Here is a 24,641-nt window from a genome sequence, read left to right on the forward strand (position 1 = left end):
GTAAATACAATAGTAAGTAGGTATTCTTTTGTTTTAAAAGCTGCGTCGACAATATTTGTTCTGGTTTTGGAAACGCGTTTGTTGTTGTGCTCGATATTCTGGTAAACAAAAAAATCAAAAAACAGCAAACGCTCCGGAATCGACTCGCGAAATCGTTATAGTCCGACCATTATAGTTAGTTAAATTGCGAGAGAAGGTAGTGCATTCCCATGTTTCGCTGTGGATTTCTAGTGGCTTTGCTGTTTGGCCGCGCCATTCAAATTTACTCTACGGCCGACCATGGTGACTGTTCGGAAAGGACGGCGGCTTCGGACGATTCGAATTCCAGCGACTACTCAATGTCGGAAACCGTAGAAACCAGCGGCGTGATCCAAGCGGAAACCATTGCTTGCGACGTGATGGCCATATCGCTGTCGTTTATGCGGGTTACGGCGATCATGCTGAAACGATACGACAGTCTGAGCCCGGCCGAGACGGATCATTTGGCGAACGCCATGGAAAGCTTCTCGCCGAGTGCCTGCGGAATGCTGAACTTGCTCAACGACATCGACAACAACGACCGGCGAGTTTATCATATGTTGCTGTTCTACTTGTACGTTCACGAGTTCCGCACTTACTGGCAGTATATTTCGGTCGACGACGAGATACCGGCTTGCGTGTTCATACACGGCACGATGACCAAGGAGCTGGGGTTGATGTCGGCGACCGACCGTTGCCGGGGCCGCAGCGCATTCGACGTGACCGACCCCGCTTGTGCGCTGCACTTAACGTACACGGATCTGGCCGGGGACCCCACTCCCGACTACCACCTGGCCTTTGACTTTTACTCGTTATTTTTGGAATACCTCGAGCTGCACTTCCGGCATCCGAAATTCGGGTCGTCCGACGATTATTCGCAAATCAACGCCAACCGGCTGTACCTTAACGCCGGTATGTTCTACAGTCGCGACATGGCGCTGTTCCAGACCGCCTGCGTGGAAACCATCGCCTGGGGTAACGGGTCGGACGCGTTGGCCACGGCTTTGGACCAGGCGAGAGCACCGTCGAACCTGTACGACGGCCTCCAGGGCATACGGCGCTATCAGCTGCTGTACTTGACCCAAATGAAAATGATCATGTTGCGGTTGATGTGGACCCACATAACGTTGGCCGACAACGCCCGAACCGTCGAAGCGGTCAACAAGGAAATGCACGACTTGGCCGGGTCCTTTGCCGACGTGACTGGTCTCAGAGACGACGTTCGTCTGGTGGAGATCATCGATTTTTTCACCGCGGACGCTAGTGCTTTTTTTGCGGGAAAAGCCAACGCCATCGAAGCCATCAAAGAGCAGTTGACCGAAAGCTGTTGCCTGTTCGAACGGTGCGACGCCACCAGCCAAGACCGCGAACACGTTTCGCGCATCTTCCGGAAAGTCATAGAATTCGCCCTCGACCAACATTTAACGTACGGCACAAGTGCTGAGCTCGAAAAGCTGGAAGACGTGCACAAAAATCTAAAACGAGCCGACATTTTCATAACATACATCAGTGTACTTTTGTACTATGTCGATTTCGATGTTATAAAACGGTTTTTCCAATACGCCTACGAAACGTACTAGTTCACTAAATTTAGGCTGTCGGCTGCAGCAACACATTATTTTTTTGGAGGCCATACAGCTGCCGGCGGCCGTATATCCCGTTTTATTGTATTTTTAAAAAAAATTTGATTATACTGTTTTATATAGCCGTATCGTAAGGAAGAAAAAAAACAAACGGTTCGACCATGTGTTACATATTTATCTTATATACGACGATGTAGCATTGTAATTTTGACTATTTTAATTTTAGTATACATTTTTTTTTTTAACAACCGAAATAAAATTATTTCATTATTAAATATTTGTTATTATTATAAAACAAAATCGCATCTGAATAGGTAAGCGCCGGCGCGCTTACATGGCGTATCGTGATTCACTTTATATTATCCAGATAATTACAATAATACTTGAGATATGAAACTGTATTTTTATATTTATTTGTTCAGAAAATAACACTTTGTAGGTTTATGGAAGTCGGCCATATTTTATCGACAGCAGTATAATTATAATAGTAAACACTGTGAAACGATCGATTTCCCCATTTTCGACCACTTAAATTTAAACACTAAACCAATGGCCAAATATTTAGGAATCAATGATATAAAAATACTTTATATATTATTATTCATAATCTTAAGTGAATATTTAATATTACAATTTGTATTTAACTTAAGTTTTCGTGCACTACGTTTACTATTTACTTTTTGGAATTCGTTTCCACTAATTTATTATATTTAAAAATATATATTAGACATTAGATGCTCATAACTAAAGAACGGATTTTGAGGTTATTTGGAAAGTTCCAAGTTTGATGTTAGTTATGCACTAATCAAATTTTAAATTATTCTTTTAAACATTCCATTAAAAACTGGTAAAATATGTTAAAAAAATGCTCTTAAAAATAATCTCTTATCTCCAAAATATGCTTTAATATGCAGAATACTATTTTTTCAACAAATTCTCTTATTAATAAATAATTGTTCTCATTTTTTACCCCGTAGAGCTACATAAAGCCAACAAATATGTGAACACCTAAAAATCCACTTTCAATATATAAATTTATGCAACAAAAAATACCAAGTGTTTTATGTTATTCAATTGAAACGATAAAAAACATAATTTTATCAAAGAAAACAAATATAATTGCATGGTAATTCTTTGGAAGGTAGTGAATTCAAATTAGAAAACATTTTATTTTCTGAATGATAGTAATAAGGAACTAATAAAATGTAATGTAAAAATAATATCTCCAAGTACCGAAACATTTTTAATAAAAACAACAAACTAATGTCAACACAATGTTAAGTTAATATTATTATTGCTCATCATTTCTTTGGTAATTATTTTTTTATGTAGTAACCTTTGAAACAGCCTCTCTTAAAATGAATGAATATATAATAAAAATATGTTTTTTTTTACAGATAGTTATGTAATGTATGGATGATTTTTCGGAAATATCCATATCACTGGTTTTTAGCCGACGTCTTGGATTCTTTGCACTCTAACTATCCAACTTACAATCTAGAGGGACACTAGGCCAAAATATTGAAGGAAAAAGTAGAAAAAACCACATTATACAGTATACACAAAAAACTCAACGCACTTAATAAAAAAAAAACAAAATGGGAATGCGGAGATATCCTGGTCAGTTTAAGGTGGTTTCATTGTTCACGATGGTTTCAGTAGAAGCCACGTTAGAAATTATAAAGGAGAAAAAATGGTTTAATGAAAAACTTCACAAATTATTAGAGATGTGTACCAAATGAACAATTTTTACATACGAAGACACCATTTATAAACAAATTGATGGAATGGTTTGAAGAATAAACTTTAGATAGCAGCAGTTTGAAACCTAAAATGTGGCTTCGATAAGTGGATGACACATTTGTACAATGGCAACATGGCGAAGAAATTCCTAAGCCATTTAAATAGTATGCATAGAGTTTAGAAATATTCAATTCACAATAGAGATTGAGCAATTTGAACAACTTCCATTTTTGGACGTGCCAGTCAGAAAAAATCCAGAAGGGAACTTCGATACAGGGGTCTACAGGAAGAAGACCCACACCGATAGGTATTTACATACAGAGTCACACCATTGCTTTACACAAACTAATGGGTTTACTTCATACCATGACCACAAGAGCTGTAAGAATAGCTAGCAGTCATAATCTAAAGGAGAAAAACATATTTATGTCAAGCCACAATGAATATACAAACATAAACAAAGCATTAAAAAAAGCGGAAAACACATAAAACAGGAAATTTCAACGTATGAAATACCAATTTTATTATTATTTTTGGTTAATTAATAATTTCTATGTGAGAAATCCGCAATTTTTAAAGAATGCAAAAGGTAGGTGTAAATAGGTTGGAGGTAAATGCAACAAGCAAAACGCACAAAAAGTATACTACGGGTAAACTTAATATTTACTATTTAAAACTACTACTACTACAAAAACTGAAAATAGCATAACAACAAATCATTGCGGACTTGGCTGGATCTTTCCGGGGCGATACAGAGATTTCTGGACGATGACCCATAGAGATCTATTCAATATTGATTTTTTATAGCGATCACGTTTTCTATAGAATGTAACTGTCGCAATCGTCGACTGTGGTCTTGACGGGCCGCAACAACGTTCTGGGTCCAGTGCAGTCCACGTTGCACAGCACGTACTCGTCGTAGTTGGACTCCATTGACCATAGCGTGTCCCGCCAGCCGGCCACGACGGCGGTGGGCGTCAGGTACAGGTAGGAGCGGTGCACCAGCCGGAAGTTCGCGATGTCCAGCGGCGTGTTGGCGTCCCACGCGTACACTTCCGTGCTGTGCGGCAACCGGAAGTACACGTTGGTGCCGCCGTCCGAGCTGAAGAATACCATTGCGGTGGGCTTGAGCCCGATCTCGACCATGGACCCGAACTGGATGCTCTCGTTCGACCACGATTCCAGCGCGTACAATTTGGGGCTCTTCTGGTACGTGAAGTAAACGAAGCTCTTGCCGGCCTTGTTCACCGTGAAGAGGTGCAGCATCACGTTCCACGTGGTGGCCGCCGGCGGCATGGCCTCGGGTAGTGGTACGACGTGCAGGGCGTCGGCGTTCACGTTATACACGATGATTTTGCGGCGCGTCGCATCTGAAATGAACACGAACAGGTGGCCGTTCAGCGTCCGCTGGGCCACAATGTGCTGCAGTGTGCTCTCGCTAGACGTGACCGGCTGCAGGTCGATGGCCCGATCGACCGTGTCCGTTTTCAGGTCGATAGCTAACAGTTGCGGCGGCCTCAGGGGTATGGGCCTGCGGATCGTGTTCACCTTGCCCGAGTCCAGGGCCCACAGCACGCCGTTCTCCAAGAATATAGCCACAACGTTGACGATGCACGTGTCGCTGCACGAGCCGTAGTACTTGTAGTCGGGGAACGGTTGGATGGCCGGTTCGAAGTCCATCGGGTCCAACCGGAACACGCCCAGCGACCACGATACACCCGTCTTCATATACTGCGGCATGGTCACGTACGCCCGGGTTTCGTCCATCTGTACGCCACTGATGAGGATCTTGCGCGGGATGAAACGGCCAGTGCGTATGTCCTCGCTCTCTTCGATCACCGACGGCCAGTCCATGTTCGACCCGGACAACAGAAAAGCGTCGTTGCCGGAAACGGCCGGCGACAACGTTACGGCCGTCGTCAACACGCCGACGGTTACAAAACGGACGGCCGCTTTCAGGCGGTCACTGCCAATACGTTTTGCAGTCGACGAAAAAGACATTATTTTATTGTTTTAATGGACCTAGTATTATTATTGTACACACAACAATGTATTGTATTACAACAACGAAAACGGTTGCTTGGGAACAAATTGTACTTCCTAGGTATTTAAATTTTGGACAATATTTCCACTTAAATATATTATATACATTTTGAACTAAATCAAGTCCTAAGTACCGAAGATTGGCTAAATACAAAATACACAACTAACCAATTTTGAAGTACATAGTATGAATTTTAAAAATTCTAGAAAAATAAATACTTTTTTAGTACAGATAGTTACTTTATTAGTCATTTTTAAAATGCATAACTTTGGTAGGACGCATAAAATAGAAAACTAAGCAAATTAAAATAGCGAACAAATATAATTATGTATACCTATATATTTCAACTTGTAACGTTGCAAAAGTTTGCGAGAAAGTGAATCTTTAATTTTGTATGTTATATTTATAGAATGTCAATATATTATTGTCTTTTTTTTGTTGTTTTTATAAATAAAATTAGTTGTACAAAAATGTTGACTTATATTTTATGAAATTATCTAAATCAACATTAACATTTAAAAAAAAAGAGGGGTTTCACTTCTGTATACGTTTGTCCATGGCACATATATATATATATATATATATATAGAATAGAGAATGTTTTAACTTCAAAGGCATAATGTTAGGTGTTTCTTTTGTTTTTAAAATGTATGTTTTAAAAAAAATACTGCTTCATGAACTTAAAAAAATATATTATCATTGTTATTTTTTAATTTTTATGCAGCCAATGGTGCGCCATCTGTAGTAGCCAACTGACATATTTCGCAGTTGTCTTTTTATATCACTTGGTGGCGTTGAACAATATAATTCACGTTATACATACACATTTTACCATACGTGTATAATATACGTATCCACGTTCTAACCCAAGCACTTACCAAAATTATTTTGGGTAGCATTACCCAATATTGTCAAATTATAAAAAAAAAACATTACCGGTTTTTTTAGTATTTTGCTAACATCTATATGTTTAGTTTGAAATAATATGTTTAAATCGATTTACCAACAAAATAAAAAATAAAACAAAAAGATATTATGTACTAATATTATGTTTGCAAATGTTGTATTGGAACCACAGAAAATAAGGATGCCTTTTTGAAAATATTAATATCTTTGCAGCTGTTCATAACAAAAATCGTAACGACAAAAAAACAATACAATATACGTAGTAAAACGTATATACTACCTACAAATCTATGAAGGTTAGAGGTACATGACAAAAATATAACATATTTTAAATCTTGATGTTACGATTTATTAAAAAAAAAATCTGTAGCTTGATGTATTTGGCCGTGAAATTTATTTTCATCCACTTTATTTAATATAGTTATAATAAGCTGCTAGTTCAAAGTTCTATATCGATTAATTTTATGTTGTAAACATAATACATCTTTAACTTTTATAAGACAATACTAATTTCATTTTTAAGCAATATTTTTACAAACCTACAAAAATTTTTACAGTTCCTTTAAAAATTTCTATCTTTTGATTTTATAATATAATTTGGTGAAATTATTAACCTTCAATAAACATTCCTTGGTAAAGCGGCTACCTTAAGGAAATTTATCGACTCAAACTTAGATTTTTAATTTTTTTTATCTATTTACTATGGGAATGTACTTGTTAGACATAATTATTTGCAATTAGAATTATATTTTAGCTTATGATTTATTTTAATTTAATTTTTTTAAATTACATAATATGAAACTTGGCCCACCCACCTAGGGTAAATTGACCATGCTATATCCACTTTGCCCAATAGTAGGAGATTTTTCTTTTCAACTAGAAAATATTGTCATATTATTTCCTAAATTATCTTTTCTATTTTAACTGAATAAAAACACAATATTTTTCATCAATTTTTTTAATAAATTCAATCAACATAATTATACACAAATAAATAGAAATATTTTTCTTTAAAACATGTAGCTAATAATTATTATTATTACATTATTTTTGGGGTATTTTTTTTCGATTTTGATGGGGAAGGGGTGACTTTTTTAATTAAAGTAAATTTTTAGCCCATTAAAGTACCTTCCAAGTATGATTTCTATTCTATAGAGTTGCTACACAAAGAAATCGGTTCAGCGGTTTGCGAGATATCGTGGGTCCAGACACAAACAAAAAAAAACACATCATTATGAAAACAATACCTTCTCAGTTCCACACCGAAGCTAAAATATCAATAACAAACAAAAAAAAAATTGTATATTTTAAACCTTCTAAGCTAAGCGGTAAGTTATTATATAAAAAAAAAAACAAAATGCGTTTTTATGATTCACAAATCACACATAGAATATAAAAAAGCCAGTAGAGTGGGGTTGGGGCACAGTGGGGTCTTCAAGAATTACTATATAGGAAAGTGATAAAATCAGTTTCAAACAAATGTTTCAATGCAAATCTGTGGACACAGCAAACTCGCATTAATACTTTCTTACTGTGCTGGTTTATACTGTGCTAAGTTTAAACTGTACTGTTAGTAGATAATAGTCTATAGAGTAATAGTGGATAATTTGTGTTTTGTGAGTGTTTGTATTAAAATACTAACTGTACATCATAATTCATGTATGTAACTCACTTTTTTCTTAAAATAAACTAAACAATTATATTGTTACTAAATCGACGTGGACATTGTTTTAGTATACAATTTGTTTATGGGTAGAGCTTTGTATTTGACTAAATAATAAAATGGTATTAAACAAAGTGAGTAGATTAATTTGTATGATATAAGAATCACGATTATTAGTACAAAGATGTGACGGCTAATTTGAATGTATTTTTGGTGTTTTATAAACGATTTGTTCAATATTAATGCAATTCGCCGTTACCAAATTTTTATTTGAAAAGATTTTGGTAAGTATATTTGTCGAAAGAATAGTTTACTATTTGAAATAAAGTTTGTACTCAAAATACATAAAAAATATTTACTTGAAACAAACAATTCGATATAGTAAAGGAATTTATCGAAAAAATCACACTGTTTATGACTTAAGTTAAACGTTTAATGTTGTACAACGTTTGGAAACACTTAACGTTAATATAACATATAGACTATGTGCAGACAATCACAATGAACAGATAAGCAACTTGAATAATATGATAGCTGTATATTGTGCTAAAGAAATTATTGTGTATTTTAACTTAAGAGACGACTTCTTGTTTGTATTTTCCGTTTGATTTTGAGGAAATCAGTGAAAAGTTATTAACACATTAATGAGAAAGTACCCAGCGGCCGCGGGTAAACGTGCGGTGCCGGGCGCGCGCGTATATATCTGTGAACTTTAAAAGTCTGTAACTTCTAAAGTAAGTGCGAGCGGCGCAAAATTTGTTCATATTCGCAATTAACGTGAAAAATACTATCGAATCAAAAAAAAAAAAGTAAAGTAGATTTATACCCCACGTCGAATACATTATTCAAATTTCATATTATCATTGTACAATTGATAAAAATAATTTCCATTTACGCTAACAGTGTAGGTATGTTCAAATACCTAACATATTTTCCCATTTCTTTTTATCGCATACAATACATTATTGTTAACGACGTGCGCTAAGCCAACCGTAAAATAACACATAAAATCAAATACAGTCCACAACAAAATGATTCAAACATATTGATTCAGGCGTTGTTTTTTTTTTTATACTTAAACACACTCGTGAGGTTCAGCTCGAAAGTTATAACGCTAAAAAAGTGTACACTCCATATTGTGTTGTGGAGACGTTTTCGCATTAGCCATGTTTTCCCGTCGATTATGGCTGGTCTTGACGATCGCAGCAACTATGCTACAAAGTGTGTCTTTTACTACTGCGTGTAAACGTGAAAAATTTAAAATTCGCGATACGTTCGATCATTATAGTAGGTTAAAGCAGGTCGATACGGGATACCCTGACGAAGAAAAGCCACAAGTACTAGCAAAGGAAGGTACTGATAAATTTGTGGACGAAGTAAGGCAAGCGATACGCGATCTAAACCATCAACTGTTGTGTTGTTTCACGTTCAAGATGGTTGATTATATGAATTTGCTGGGGCAGCTTTTTTCGGAAAACGGTAAGAATGAGTTAACTCGGCTAATCCAAAGTAAAGACGACCACACTGTTGTTTTTCTACGGGAAAATTGGATAAACACGTTGAACGCAATGTACCATTTCGGTATGTTGGACAAAATGGGTCCGATATGGCTCGTATATACGTTTGTTACACACTTGGAATTGATTGACAAGAAAACATTTTTAGGTAAGCTCAAAGAAATTGTAATAGAACAACAAGATTTTTCAAAACGGCTGTCAGACATGCATAAAGAGCAAAACTGCAAGACCCAAAACAAGTCCAACGACCCACAGGAGGGGTCATCTCGTTTCAACCGTTTGTTATCGTCGGTTTCACTAAATCCAAATAATCAGAAATCGATAATAAGCGACATAGTAACCTTGGGAGAATCACTGAATACAATATACTACTCGATCCACAATCTCATGGGTATTGATCGCAATTGTAAAAAACAATTTTTTCATTCTGTCTTACTCTTGGAGCCCATTTGGAAAGACGAAGAGACGATGAGGCGTTTCTATGTCGACTTTGCTGAGATAACTGAATGGGAACAAATGTACCCTCGAATAATCAAAATTTATGAAAAAAGGCAATTTAACTCGGCTCGGGAACTGATTGGAATCATTGCAAAATCACAAAGTTTGTTTACAAATTCGGTAAAATTTACAATTTTAAACAACGTTTGGAAACAAGTAACGTTAATTAATTTGTCTCTAGGACATAGTCCTATTGAAATTCGCCCATGGGACCCATGGGCTAATTTCGATGAATCTATTGAGCACATAACCGAGTTAAACAAGACGATGGTCCGTTATGTTGAATTAATTACTTATTATTTTAACTTGAAAGACGATTCAAGTTTGGCGTTTCTTACGTCTCTAATTAAAATGCCACCAAATGCATTTACCAATGTGCAGGCCAACAATGACAATGAAAAACAGCTATCGATGTATATGGAAGACATTTTTTCGCGAGTATTCGAATTTGAAACGAAATTACTAAGATCCACCGACCACGTTTCCTCAGAATACATTGAACATCGACGGAATCTATTTATGGAAATAAGCGAAACTTATCGTATTGTAGAGTATAACCCTTATCACAACAAAGTAACTCGTGACAGATTTTTCGATAGCGTAGTAAGTAACTATATGTTTTATAGATTTATAACCAATGTACTTTCTGATAGTGTTGATATAGATTTTAATGTTATTCGGTCATTTATTGATTTTTCGGATGATTTTTTTTAGTATTTCGGTTATTGTTAGCAGCAGCTATTGATTATGAATAGTGTTACATGTGAAATTGATTTGAAAATGTAATAATATAAAAATTAACCGCAGCTTGTTGTTTATTGATATAATTGCATTTAGATGGTTTTAACATAATAATTAGGGAATCCGCTAATAATAATGAATTTAGTTAAAAGAAATAAATTAAATTATTAAATTGTGACAATAAATTGAATAGTTGCTTTTTGAAAATGATTTGTGATAAATAACATCACGAATAGAGTTATTTTATTATTATTGGTAAAATGTATGACCTATGTTGACTCATTTGAGGTTGAGCATTAATTTATACACCGATAGGCCTTGTGTGTACAAAATACCCAATAAAAGATGTTAATGTATAATTTTAGTCAATACCTGAGCGCACGACGCGCGGCAGTGCGCCAGGACTCACCTATTTTATATTACTTATTAAAATAAATATTAATGTTGTGAGTAAATTAATTACAACAAGACAATGTAGGAAAAAATAGTCAGGCCAGCTCAATAGTTGTTTGTGCATGTTTATACTATTTAATTGAATGATTAAAACTTTCTAAAATTAATTAATATATAGGGTTGATTCACAATAAGTAGAAATTTGTTTTGTACCAACCAGCATAATTGTTAAATTTTTTTTTTTTATACTAAATAGCAGAAGGAAAATGTTTATAAAATATTATAACTTTGAGAAATCAACTCACCGAAATTGTCAAAAAGTGACTTATCAACTTCTGTACACGGGTATATTTATTAATTTAGCTATTTAGAAATGTAGTCGGACCAAAGCCTAGTGATTTAACAATTTAAATCTCAAATCAATTTTTTTTTTTTAATTTGATCAAGTAAAACTAAATGTACCTGTAAAGAAAAATGGTAATAACTAATAAAATATGTAATATTAATCTGTATAAGTGTTGTCGAGAATCTATAGAAACGGACGATAACGCTATTTGCGAATATTAGAATATAAAGCGCCATCATACGTATGCAATGTACACTATACAGTAAGCATTGGCAAATACAAAACATAGCAACAGATGGAGCCACATCTCTCCCAAGCCATTGTGTCATTACAAAAATAGATGTCGCGGTATGTTTTAACTGTTAACAATTATTACTAAAAGTACAAAATATGAACAAGGACACACAATATTTAGTGCTATGGATTTTTACAAGATTTACATGTAAAAAAAATAATAACAATGACACAATTATTAATGATAACAAAATCTAGGCACCTACACCCAAGGTATTAGCACTGAACTATATTATACACGTGGAAGGCGCATAGTGAAAACAAATTTATCCCACACGGATTCCACCATATTGATTGAAAATTGATATGATACAAATCTGATAAATGAATAAATCGTTCACGTTCTGCATACAAATTTTGTTTTTTGTTTTATCTTTTATCACCGGTTAAAAAAAATTGATATCAACCATTGAAGTCAGTAACCATCATCGAAATCCACTAAAAAAAGTTTGGTGCGGTAAGTAAGATAACAAAACGGTATCAAAAAGTCGGCCTCCGAGGTGGCCAACTTTTATTATATGGAAAATATGCATCATACGCTTTCCGTGTATATAGTTCAGTGGTTATTAGCAATAAAAATTGATATTTTTGGACACTGAAAAAAATATGTATCTCCAACAAAAACCTAACAGTGAAAAAGGGCCAAGTTCCAGACCCCCTACCAAAAAAGTCAGTTCATCAAAGTAATGATATCTACATTGTGGCCAAATCTGCAATTTCTTTAGTTCATAACCTCACTTCACTCCTACTTGATAAGTCGGTGAATCAGCGAGTCAGCAACAAAAATAAAAACTTTGAAGTTCTTCCCTTTTTGCAAAAGGCTTGATATTAAAGGATCAATTTTTTACAGTATGCTAAGCTACTCGAGCTTAACCTATGTTTCAAATTTCAAAAGCTTATCTTAAGAGGAAACAGAGATATGTGGGTTAGAAAAACTGGGTGAATTTGTTCGTGTAAAGATACACTGGCATTGCTGGAACTTGGCTTGGAGTAGCAAATGTATTTTATTTTACATTTTAAAGTTTGATTACATTTTTTTTTCTTAACTTCCAATGTGTCCTTTCAAATGTCGCATTAAGCTTTCCTCTTCTTGTAATCTTCTTAGTCCCAAAGGGTTTTATTGTTTCCTTTAAGTAAACTGTAACTTTGTGTCGAAGGAAAATTCAATAGAACGGTAAAATTAGCAATCTCTGTGTATAAACGTTAAGTTGTATAAATAATTGAATGGCTCGTTGTGTAGTTTTTGTCAGACATTGAAAATGATTAAATAAACGCATAAAATGGTTATTAAAACGTCTCGAGAATGGTTTTTAGTTTAAGAACATTTAATAAAGTTGCCGAAGATGTTAATTACTTCTCAGAAATTTTCTCGCTTATTGCTCTGTTTTTCGTGAAACGTTTCCCTGTATAAATAATTAATTTATTTATTCATTTCACTACTTTAATTACGACGCACGGATTTCAACTAAAAACAAATTAAAAACTAAACGAATTACCTACTTTCCTGCGTAATTAACTTCTTGACGTAATGCAATTATATTGGTAAATGGTAACTACTATAACACTAAACGAGATAAAACCGTAGGTACAGTGTTTCTATTATATTTTAAGGGTAGTGTAGATTTTTTTTTCAACTTATATTCAAGTGAAAGCACCGATAAAAAAAAAATGTCAAGTCTATAAATATTATCAAGTCTTAGAGTACAAAACATCATTTATCTGTATTATATTTTATTTATTTATTTCTTAAATATATATTTTGCTTCCTTAATGGATCTGTCGCCAACAACATAAATAATAACCTACAATCCGCCAGCCATCTAAGTGTGTTTTTATGAGTCTGACATTTTGTTATTAATCATCATTGATAGTTTTTTTTGCCTGCTCACAAAAAACATTTTTAAAGGTCTTATAAACATAAACTATATAGGAGACCGATTTATTTTATTCATAAATAGCTGTTACCAACAAGACTTGTGAAATTATAATACATTTTACAAACATTATTAATTAAAACTGGGTATCGCTCTACCAGTATTCTCATTACATGTTATTTTGTTGATTATTATTTGACTTATAAAAGTTACACTTAATAGAATACGCCTTAATAGAGGGCTATTTATTAAGGGCTTAGGTGTTGGCAATTCTTTGGTATTCGAGTAAAAACACCAAAAATTAAGAAATTGAAATACCTCTAAAAGAAATTCCATGTTCAATATTCAATATATCAATTTACCATTTATGAATTAATTATTGATGTTTAAAAATGTTATTTTTTAACTTTTTTTTTGAAACAGTTAAACATTTTTCTGTAGAAAATATTATTCAAAAGTAAACCGGACTAGGTATTTCTTTTTAAGGAGTATTTCTTTTCACATTGTGTTTTTTGCTCTAAACAATTTAAGCCTATCGTGTAAAACGCATTCTGAGTAGTTTGCTGCAATTTTTGTATTATGATGTTTGTAAAAGCAGTAAGTATAAACTAATTACTCATACAACGATTTAGGTACCACAGTGAACGGTCCAGGATGATAATTTTGTACCTGCTGACTTTAAAATGCAAATGTTGATTTGTTAACTATTGTTATAATATTCTATTCTTGTCCACAACAGTGTTTGTACCTACAGCGTTTAAGAACTGATCAAATAATATATTTAACGATTTCAACCGCAAAATGGTCGTATTTTACCAGTCGAATGTCGTTATCCATTAAAACATTTTCGTTGGTTAAAAAGCAATTTTCATCCCGGCCGTTCGGTTTGTCATTGTGCAATTTCGTCTGTGCACGCTTGTTGCACTCGGAGCATGTTTTTGTAACCAGATAATCCCTTTTCCTATCCAAAGTACTTAACTCTGTGAAAGGCTTAACTCATCCGTGTATTACACAACCCCGGGGACAAAGAGCCAAGTAGAACTAAACAATGTTATAATGTTATACTCTATAATGATATAAATTTGTTTTTTCACTATATATATATATATATATATATATATATAGAGATCTTTGCGGGATCCCTACATGGCACTGCAGGAATCTGGCCGGGAGCTGCGTTCACACTACTACTATAGTACACTAATGTTTATTTTTTTAATTAATATTTATTTCCAACCCAAAGTTCTACGTACTACCTGTTTGTAAAACCCCGTATTATGTTTCAAATCATCACTCCGTTCACAAAGACCTAAAAATGTCCACTGCGACTGAAACTGCCAAACTACAAACTACAAAATGCTTTAGAAACCGAATAAGTCATCATCCTAATCCTATCATTTCTGAACTTTCATTGATAAAATGATAACCACTGTGTGATAAGTTTTCCGGCAAGGTTATAATGTGTATTTTATGATTTTCGTGTCATTGATATAGTTGATAAATACTAGATTTCAATAATCTTCAAGTTGATGAGAAAATTGAAACAACGCCGTGACAACGTTAATTTTTTTATCAAAAAAATTCAGACATATATTATTAATGTAATAACACTAATATTTTAATTATAATTGTTGAATATCGTTATTTTATTTGTATTTAAAAAATATGTTCCAAAAAGATACATTGCCAGAAGGCCATGTTCTGTCAACTATAATAAAATATGCAATAAGGCAGTTACTGTGATAATTTTATGTAATTTTAAATAGATATCATTCAAATATATTTAAAAAGTGCTCAATGCTATTTCATACTGAAATAATTATTTTACTACTACTATTATTTATTTTTGTTAATAAGCTACGAGGAGATAGCTGTGTTGATTTTGTGAATTTAATGATTTTAAATACTTGTTTTTCAATAAAGGAAAATGTTTAATATCGTTTTGTACAATTTGATACATTTTTAAGTATCTCTAAGTAAACATTGAAATTGGTAAACACAAGTTATAATAAGTATAATTTATTGGTAAATAAGCCAGAAACGAATTAAAAAATATATATATTGATCGTATAAAATATTACTCCCTTTATTTGTTATATGACTGTCTGTAATGTATCTTTATAGATACATAAAATTGATTAATATGTATATTTTAAACGACACTGAGCACAGGTGACGTTTTTTTTTCTTTTCGGTAGACGGCAGTACGGATTGGTTACCCAGGTCGAACGTACCCTCGTCGTTTGATTATATTGTACTTATGAAAAAGCAAACGCAATATGTCATCTCCTAATACGGGCAACTGGATTTAAAATTTCCAAAAAAAAACCCTGGATTTAAGAGGAGACAAAAGACCCGACAGGCGATTATGAACGTGACCTATAATAGCCGGATAATGGGTTAAAAAACCACAATGTGTAACAAGGGTTCCACGCGGTGTCGGTGAAAAAGCGTAATGCGGATACATACGGCTCATTAGCGTTGGTTTCGACGGGTGGTATGCCGACAATAAATAGTATACAGTGTGATTTTTTAACCATATAATATGGCAAAATATATTCCATTATGCACAACACATTGAAAATAACACGGTGTACAATTTTTTGTCATTATTATTATTTTTTTTTTTTTACTGGTAAGCGCTGTACATAGATAAGTGTTTAACGTTTTTCATTACAACACAACCGTCACATTATGTACATAATTTTCCACTTAAAATTGCACGTTGAACTTGTCTTGTAGAACTTTATCTGTTATAGTTCACTCGTTCATTAAAGTTCTATATCATAAAAACACATTCGGGGGGGGGGGGGCCTAAATTTTTATAATTTTTTTAATTAATTGCTTAATAATAAATGATATATTTTAACGAATAAAACAGTGGTTGAATGCAGCAATAGCCAGTGAATGTTGATAGTATTTTTGTAAGATGTATACTTAGATTGAAGTGTAAACGACGCTGTCAAGATCTCGAACACACTGATAGATGTGTAGGTACTAAAAGGTTATTGTGCTGCGCTGTCAAGATTTACTTAAATGCGCGTTAGGGGTTAATTTATGGATTTTTAAATTAATTATCGTCGCGTGTCGACCGACCGGCTATTCTGTTTTGGCTGGCACGCCATTCGGCTAGTCTTTGAACACGACTGCAAGTATAATCCTGTTGCATTATTCATTAAATTAATTACCAGCTAAAATGTTTGGTTCTACAAATATTTAATGCGGCAACAGATACACATTCGACTTAAACATGGCAATTTTCCTTATACTATAAACTTAGATAGGTTTTATGGTACTTGGTGGGGTTTCAGAGGTGCTTCACACAATTGAAACTCCTAAAATTTAAAGTTAAAAACCATCCAAAAAAGTCCTAAATGTTTAGATTTTAATTATTTAGTGATTATGACTAATTTAATATGACCAATTCAAAATTGTTGACTTATGATGGGTACACCCTTTTTATACATTTTACTGTCAATAGTCATATTTATTTGGACATTTATGGCAAAAGCAAAAAGTATTGGATGCTTAGAGCAAAATAAATATATGTAAAAATATTTAATATGATAATAATATGTTAATTATATATAATACGATAATAATTATTGTTCTGTTCGAAAAAACATTTGCCAATTTGAGGTCGGCATGTAGACTTTCTTGATTATTTATTTTATATTATTAAGCAATTAATTAAAAAAATATATAAAATTAGGTGAAAAAAAGGGTTTCTATGATATACAACTTAGAAAGCTCAGAATGAACTATATCAGTTAGAGGTCTGAAACTCTTCACTGCACTTCTACATATCAAGGTGATTCTAATAAGACCCTAAATAACAAAATCCGTTCGCCGGTGTCGGAGACCTGCGTGGCTAAAGAAAAATTAGCTAAAATTTACAAATTATTGTAAAAAACTTAAATCATTTTCTAATTAATATTTTGTATCTACGTGACAAGCTCTCTCTAATGAGCTTAGAATCCACTTTCTACATCTTATATAGTTTAAGAGAAAATCGAAAATTCAGCGTTTATAAGATGTAACACACATCCTATTATTTCAAATTGAAATCACTGTACCGCATGGGGATGAAATCCGGTCTACCTGTATATTATCTTATATTAAAGTTAATGTTTATCTTGCGTTTCGGTCGAAGACAACACCATTAGACAATCCCTACTCACGTTTGATCAGTACGGTGAAATTGCAATATATTTACTTATTTCGCTTTGGGATAGGTTAGGTTAGGTTGCTTGGTTTCCTGCATATTTTGTATTACTGTATAGTATATATTTTCCGGCCTGCTGATTTTGACGTTTTATACGCGACCCGAAAATCAGTTGTCAACAACAATTAGTACTGTACACAACAATTGTATGCATATAATAATAATTATAGAATATTATGTAGATTTTACAAATAAATTGGCGACCATATTTCGATTCAAAGACCCGTCGACGATTGACTCCGGGCTCGGGACATGTGCTCTGTCGTACTTATTAGGAGTGCGTACTCGATTTGCAGTCTGTCGCGGAATAAACAAATCGCTCTGCGGGGAGTCCACATTATACATCATCCCTTTGGCATTATAAAAAAAAAAAAAAAGGAAAAGGTTAATCGGATGGCGAAAAATAAAAATAAAATGTATACCAGCGACAAAGTTAAACGTCCCGGACGGAAACGAGAAGAGATCCGAAGCTCGGATAATGCTATTATGCTCCAGTATTATTTTTTTTTTACCCTCTCTCTCTCTCTCTCTTAACATTGTTGTTATTATTGCATTTTTTTTTTTTTTAAAGAGCTGTGTTTTCTATATTGTGCACACCGATGGCAGCACATGTTACGACGGGAAGGCTTTATTATTGTACAACATCAAAAATGGGAAAACACGGGAAAGACGTCCTGCGGCGATAATGACAAGTACACACACACACTCATACTGTCGCCCTATAGTCATGACAAATCGCAAATTATATTTTAGGTTTGTTTGTAACCGTTTGCCCCCGCGTCGACCAAACATAATGGAAATATAATAACGTGTGTGTTATTTATTTTTTTTCTTCCCTTTATTATTGTACACCCACAAACGAGAGCTGGCCGTATTATACTATGCGTTTTCCTGGCAAAAGTACCCGACGTCGTAGGTACGACCCTTTGACGACGGCCTTTGATGTTGCGGAAACGACACAATTCGTATAATATTATCTAAGTAGGTAGGTACCTACATATTATGTATTTGCACCGTCTCCGAAACACTACACTCTGTATCCCGTAGGTGGGTTTGTAGTTGTAATGCCCGTTAGACTGACCCGAAAAACCAAACTTTGTGCTGTTCCCTCGAAATCTTCCATTGTAAATAATAATATGTAAAAATAAACGCCTTAAATGCTCGTCGAAAATGTATTAATGTCTAGGCGCTGCTAGTGGGACGTTTTATATGCAAATGTATCAATGGCATTTTTAACCGTGCATTTTCATTAAGACCATACAACCAATTTTTAAGTATTATACCAGATGTCTGCATTTGTTTATTTTTGTTTTATGCTGAATTAATATTCATTTATAACCATAGTGCCTTGAGCTTTTTTTTTAAGTCGGGTATCTTAAAAAAACTTTACAGAAGACCATTAGGTGGTAGACATTGATTTTATGTAATTAGTTTTTATTTTAAATATAAAATTAATGTGTAATTAAAAGTAAATATGTTATAATATAATCATTATCTTAAATGATTATCGTATTATAATGTCTGGATTAAGGTTTTTGGAAAATTCGGTCATGATAATGTAGTAAAAATATACTTTTGGGTTCACCTAATTTTTGATAGATTTCTCTATTTGTTTGGCTTGTAATTCGAACACATTTGTACTCATTGTCTTTTAGAATACTTCAACTATGTATTGGTAATTGTTTTCTATTGGTCTTATTGTTAAGTAAAGAGCTTATAAAATAGGTATGTCATATTAAACATTTTATATTATTAAAATTGTCTATTATTATAAGGAAATTAATTCTCTCTGCAAGACCTAAAATCTTATTTTATTATATTCAGCATAAATAAGCGAAGACCTTAATACCTCTTATAGAGCTTATAAGTTGATTGTGTAGTCTAAACGAAAATCGAGGGTTAAACATTAATATTTTTTTGCCAAAATATAATTATATATTGTATAATTAAATTATAAAATTATATTAAATTGTATTATAATTATACAAGTTGTTTTCCCAAAGTTGTTAAAATAACATTACTGTCTTATGTATATCGAATGCTGAGAAAGGTTTTAATTGTATTCAAATCTATTCTATCGGCCATTGAGGGCTTGTATTCGGATGGCTCGTGCTTTTCAAACGCAATGACTAATTAACCGAAGAAAAAAACAAGTATTACTTGGATATCATATGAGTAGTAAAAAAATTCAACGAGACAAAAGTAACACACTTTGACAATGTGTCCGTGTTTACATAAGATATAGTTATATAAACATAAATATAATAATATATTATAGATAAGCCATGTAGCCTAAAACGAAAAATTTCAATGTAGTAAAATCGACTTTTCCTACATGTCTTTATGTACCTATTTTTTAATTGATTGTAATTCATTGGAATAATTTTGAGCTTTTTTTTTGGTAGTATCAGCCATAATAACAAGTTTAGAGTTCGGTGATGAAATTCTCTATTTAATCGTTTTTGCACGTTTTAATTTCACGCTGTTTGAAATTGTAAAACAAAAAAATATCTACCAATACAGTACATAGCACGGTAAATAATATTATCGTTGAAAAACATCAAGTTTATACGCAGCACATTTTTACTTTAGTTGTACATTGAGTTGTTTTTTTTTTTTCAATGTACTTTTTTACCCAATCTGACTCATGAATAGTGTCTTAAACGTATCGCGTTCTACATTACGGTATTTTTGTTATCGTGAATAGTTTTTTTGTTTTGTCAATTTAAGTAAATTTACACTGGCGGATAAACACAACGAACCATGAATGTATTGTGCTAGCAAACAGTGTAATATTTGAACAAACTTTTGTTTTTGAAGGAAAAACTACTGCAGTGTATACAGCAATAGATGTTGTTATGTGTTTCGTTTGGGTAAACAAAATTATACGATGAATAAAATTTGGAAAAAAATATATATAAATATACAAACAATATTATATACACCGTTTTATCTGTTGAAAACATTGTGTAAATTAAAAATAAACTTTAACGTTATACAGTCGTAATTACTGATTTTATTAACGGTGATTTTTCATTAGAATTTTACATTATAATATTATATTCATCAACCGTCATCGTCGATGAACGGAAACAAAATATTTTTAAAATATGAATAAATAATGTATTTGAACGCTACCATTTTGCTTTTTATTAATGCTTAAGGCAAAGTGAATAGAGAATAATATGCTATCAACATACTTTATTTATCACCCACTGTTTAACAGGCATATTCGATGATTACCCGTTACATATTATTATTAATATCAAACTTAAAACCTTCAATGAAAACATTACATTTTCTATTACCACGACTTTCTCTAATTTGCATAGGTTGGCGAGATCTCAGCTCAGCGTTTTACGGTTTAAGTGATAAGTCTCCAAGTCTAAAGTCCAACAGTTTTATGTTTGTTTTGCATATTTTAATTAATCCGATATATAATTATATGCGTAAACGTTGTCATTAGATAATATTATTATTGACAAATTATCCTATTATCGCTTAGTACAATAAAGCCCTAATAATTTTAATTATGATATAATGATTTGAAACTAATTCCAAAACAATTTATTAATAATAATCAAAATAATATTGTTTTCACGAGTAACATTTTAATTTTTATCTAGACAAGATGAAAATACTATTTAAATACTACTTATCTAGATAAGATAAATAAATGATAATTTTTCATTTGGATGATTTTATCTAGACAACGTGCAGCACTGCCAATATTGGGCCGTTGTAGAGCGACCTCTTGGATGAACCTACTACAAGTTTACTTATGCAAAAACGACAAAGGTCTGTCGGACGCATGTTTGTAACGTTACAATAGTAATTTGCACGAGCGAGACAGATAAAAGGGCCGAAAGACAGAATAATTGGTACTTTTTTGTTTTTGTTTAAATAGGTATGGTTAAAAAAAAATAGATTTTTTTTTTTTATTCTTACGGACCCAACTATTACGGGAGGTGTTCAGCGATATTCCGGACGAGCAGTACTTATGTACACTGGCAATGTCTTCACGCCCATCTCATTACCTATGCATCGAAAACTAGTGACGGTCGGCCCTCGGGCCCCCTCCTAATGGAGTTTATTTAAATCCGAGTAAACACTCTTGGCCGTAACCAGGTTATAGTCGGGTATTGTTGTATGTATTGTGTGCCGGACTACAAATCCCCCTCCGCTCCGCCCAAGCAACATTAAAGATTGAAGTCGAAAACACGTATAAACAAACAACGTTAATAGTGTGGACGGAAAAGGCGGAATTCGCATCTGTCACTTAAAAAGTGCGAGACAAATAAAATAATAATAATAATAATAAAAAGGTCCGGGACGGATAATCGAATTCCATTATAGGTTTACTATGTGTAGGGATAAATATTATACATTTATACGTATATATATTTTTTTTTTATATTATAATCATCGTCGTCGTTATTATTATCATCATTTTGGCCGACAAATACGGTGGTGCCCTCCCACAGCCTTTTTGTGCGCCACCATTTACCCCTCGGCGCTTGATGGGCCAATTCAATTTGTAACTCATTTCGCCAACGATGAATATTGTGTGCTTAGTAATCGAATATCAAATAATAATAATAATCTAACCCCGTTATGACATCGTTTAGCCTCGCTTCGACCTAACGAGTTTAGTTTTGACTCGATGAGGGTAAAAACAAAAAAACGAACGCAAGTCGCAAGTATTTCGACAAACCGCCTTTTATTAAATACCGAAAAAATACTCTATGTAAAAACGCATAAAAGCATGACGTTAATAAGTATATATAAAAGAAAAATAACAGCTACACTATTTAGAAATTTGCCGTCGAATAACAATCGTTTACAAAATAATTGCCATAAGAGAGAAACTATAGTTAAGTACGAATATGGACAAAATAAATGCTTGGTAAAATTAATAGATTAACGTTAAGTGAAATGGCTAGTTTCAACTAGGGGCGAGACGTTAGAAATTTAAGTCTTGCAAATGCTTAATACACTGAAAATAATAAATAGTTCGTCAACTAAAATTACGGTTAATATTAAGACACAATGCATTTCTAGCTGGAATAACTGAATAAATAGATGGCCCTAGCTTAACATTTAGTCGGCCGAACTAAATGTATAGTGACTTTAACTAAAAATTTAGTTGGCCCAAATATGTTCGACGATTCAAAATAGAAATTTATTGTGTCCTATAAATTTAGCTGGACCTACTATGAATGTTTGTGTAGGTACAAATACGGGTTTAATTATTAAGTTATCAAGATTTTGAGTAATCACATATTTTTGAAACAGCTAATTTATAATTGTTGTATAAACCTTTGAGTTGTATCTAACCTAACCGGGTCTCTTTACAATTATACCTATAACGGCAAACAGCAGAATTCGAGTTTAAATTCTACCCACGGGTTAATTCTAATTAATTTTAAGTAATAATTATAGTTGTCTATAGCTAAATAGTTGATACAATAAGTTAAAAGTGTTATTTAAAATTGTTTTTTGTTCATAGTTCTAATACAATTCATGTAGTTAATTTAGTAAATTACAAAACGATTAAAAAAAAACATAAAATGTAGAACTTTAAATTATTTAACACTCGTGTACTCGAGTCGAAAAATAAGCCATAAATATTTATGGTTTTACAGTTTTTTTTAATGATAATAAAATTGTTGTTTAATATCACAGTTATAGTAAATAAATACGTTGTTAGTAATATTATAATGAAAACACATATGACCTCTTTTCTAGCTTTTAGTAGTAATTTTTTGTTTTATTTTACAGAAAAATATATTTTAGTTCAATAAAAACATACATAATAAATAATTATTTAAAATAAAATTATCTCTTTTTATTTATTTTATGTTAAAAATTAAGGCGCCTTGAAACTAAATCTTAAACAATCTGTTTAAATTTCGTTTTCGATTTTACGTTTTACATTTTGAGTCATATTTTGTTAGACTTACCTATGTTTTGTACATTGTAAATTCTTTATATTTCTCTAAAAAACTAGTTGTTTTTTTATACATTTAGTGTTTGCTGAGCCCACACCTGACTATTGTGTGCTTAACCAATAGCGGGTAATTGTTTTAACACATGCTCGGTGCTCTTGAAGAACACGATATTTTGTTTATACATTTTAACGGTATTAGATTAAAATATAGTTCACGAGCGAGACCATTCTATCAGAAACAAACTATGGATCGACTTAATGTAAGTAAGATTTTATTTCTTAATTGTCCGAATATGCATGCTCGTATTGTATATTAATATGTAAGCAATCACACAGAACTGCTTAAGAAAAACACATTTCGTGAACGATATTATTTAGTACAATATTTTAATCGATATTTATTATTACAAGCACTTAATTGTAATTTCATAAAAATAAAAACTCAATAACATAGCTGCTAATGAATATTCAATAGTATCGGATGGAAAATAATAAAGAGATCTAAATTCGTACTGGTTTAGTTAATGTTTTTTATTTTTTATCTATAATAACAAAAATAAAATCGGTACTATAATTCAATTACAGTATTGTCAAGTGTATACGCCTCTTAGTATAACACATAACAATATTATTATCGTTAACGGCCAAACCTAAAAAATGAATAGTTAATGATTTATATTTGCATTTGTAACATATTTTTGTTATAAAGTTGAAAATCTAAATACACTGTGTTGGTACAGTAGGCGGTATAATTTTATTTGTGAGAAAAAAAAATAGGTTTAAATTTTTTTCGAAGCGATACACAAAACAAACACAACAGAGATTCTGAATAATATTTAAACAGCA

General features: G+C 32.7%; 2 protein-coding genes across 2 annotated transcripts in view; one reads left to right on the forward strand and one right to left on the reverse strand.

Annotated features, from left to right (window-relative positions):
• The window catches only part of LOC126837403 (trans-1,2-dihydrobenzene-1,2-diol dehydrogenase-like), a 284,532-nt gene that overhangs the window by 161,130 nt on the left and 98,761 nt on the right, over window positions 1–24,641 (forward strand). The gene's annotated exons all lie outside the window — the stretch shown is intronic.
• On the reverse strand, window positions 4,164–5,345 carry LOC126837382 (uncharacterized). The gene has a single exon (XM_050571289.1). The coding sequence runs from the start codon at window positions 5,343–5,345 to the stop codon at window positions 4,164–4,166; it is 1,182 nt and encodes a 393-aa protein (XP_050427246.1).

Source organism: Adelges cooleyi, unplaced genomic scaffold (genome assembly GCF_023614345.1).
Source record: "Adelges cooleyi isolate 19-005CV unplaced genomic scaffold, UGA_ACOO_1.1 ACOO_flye_CR_arks_rails_tigmint_CR_PRNA_248, whole genome shotgun sequence".
NCBI classification, from domain to species: Eukaryota; Metazoa; Arthropoda; class Insecta; order Hemiptera; family Adelgidae; genus Adelges; species Adelges cooleyi.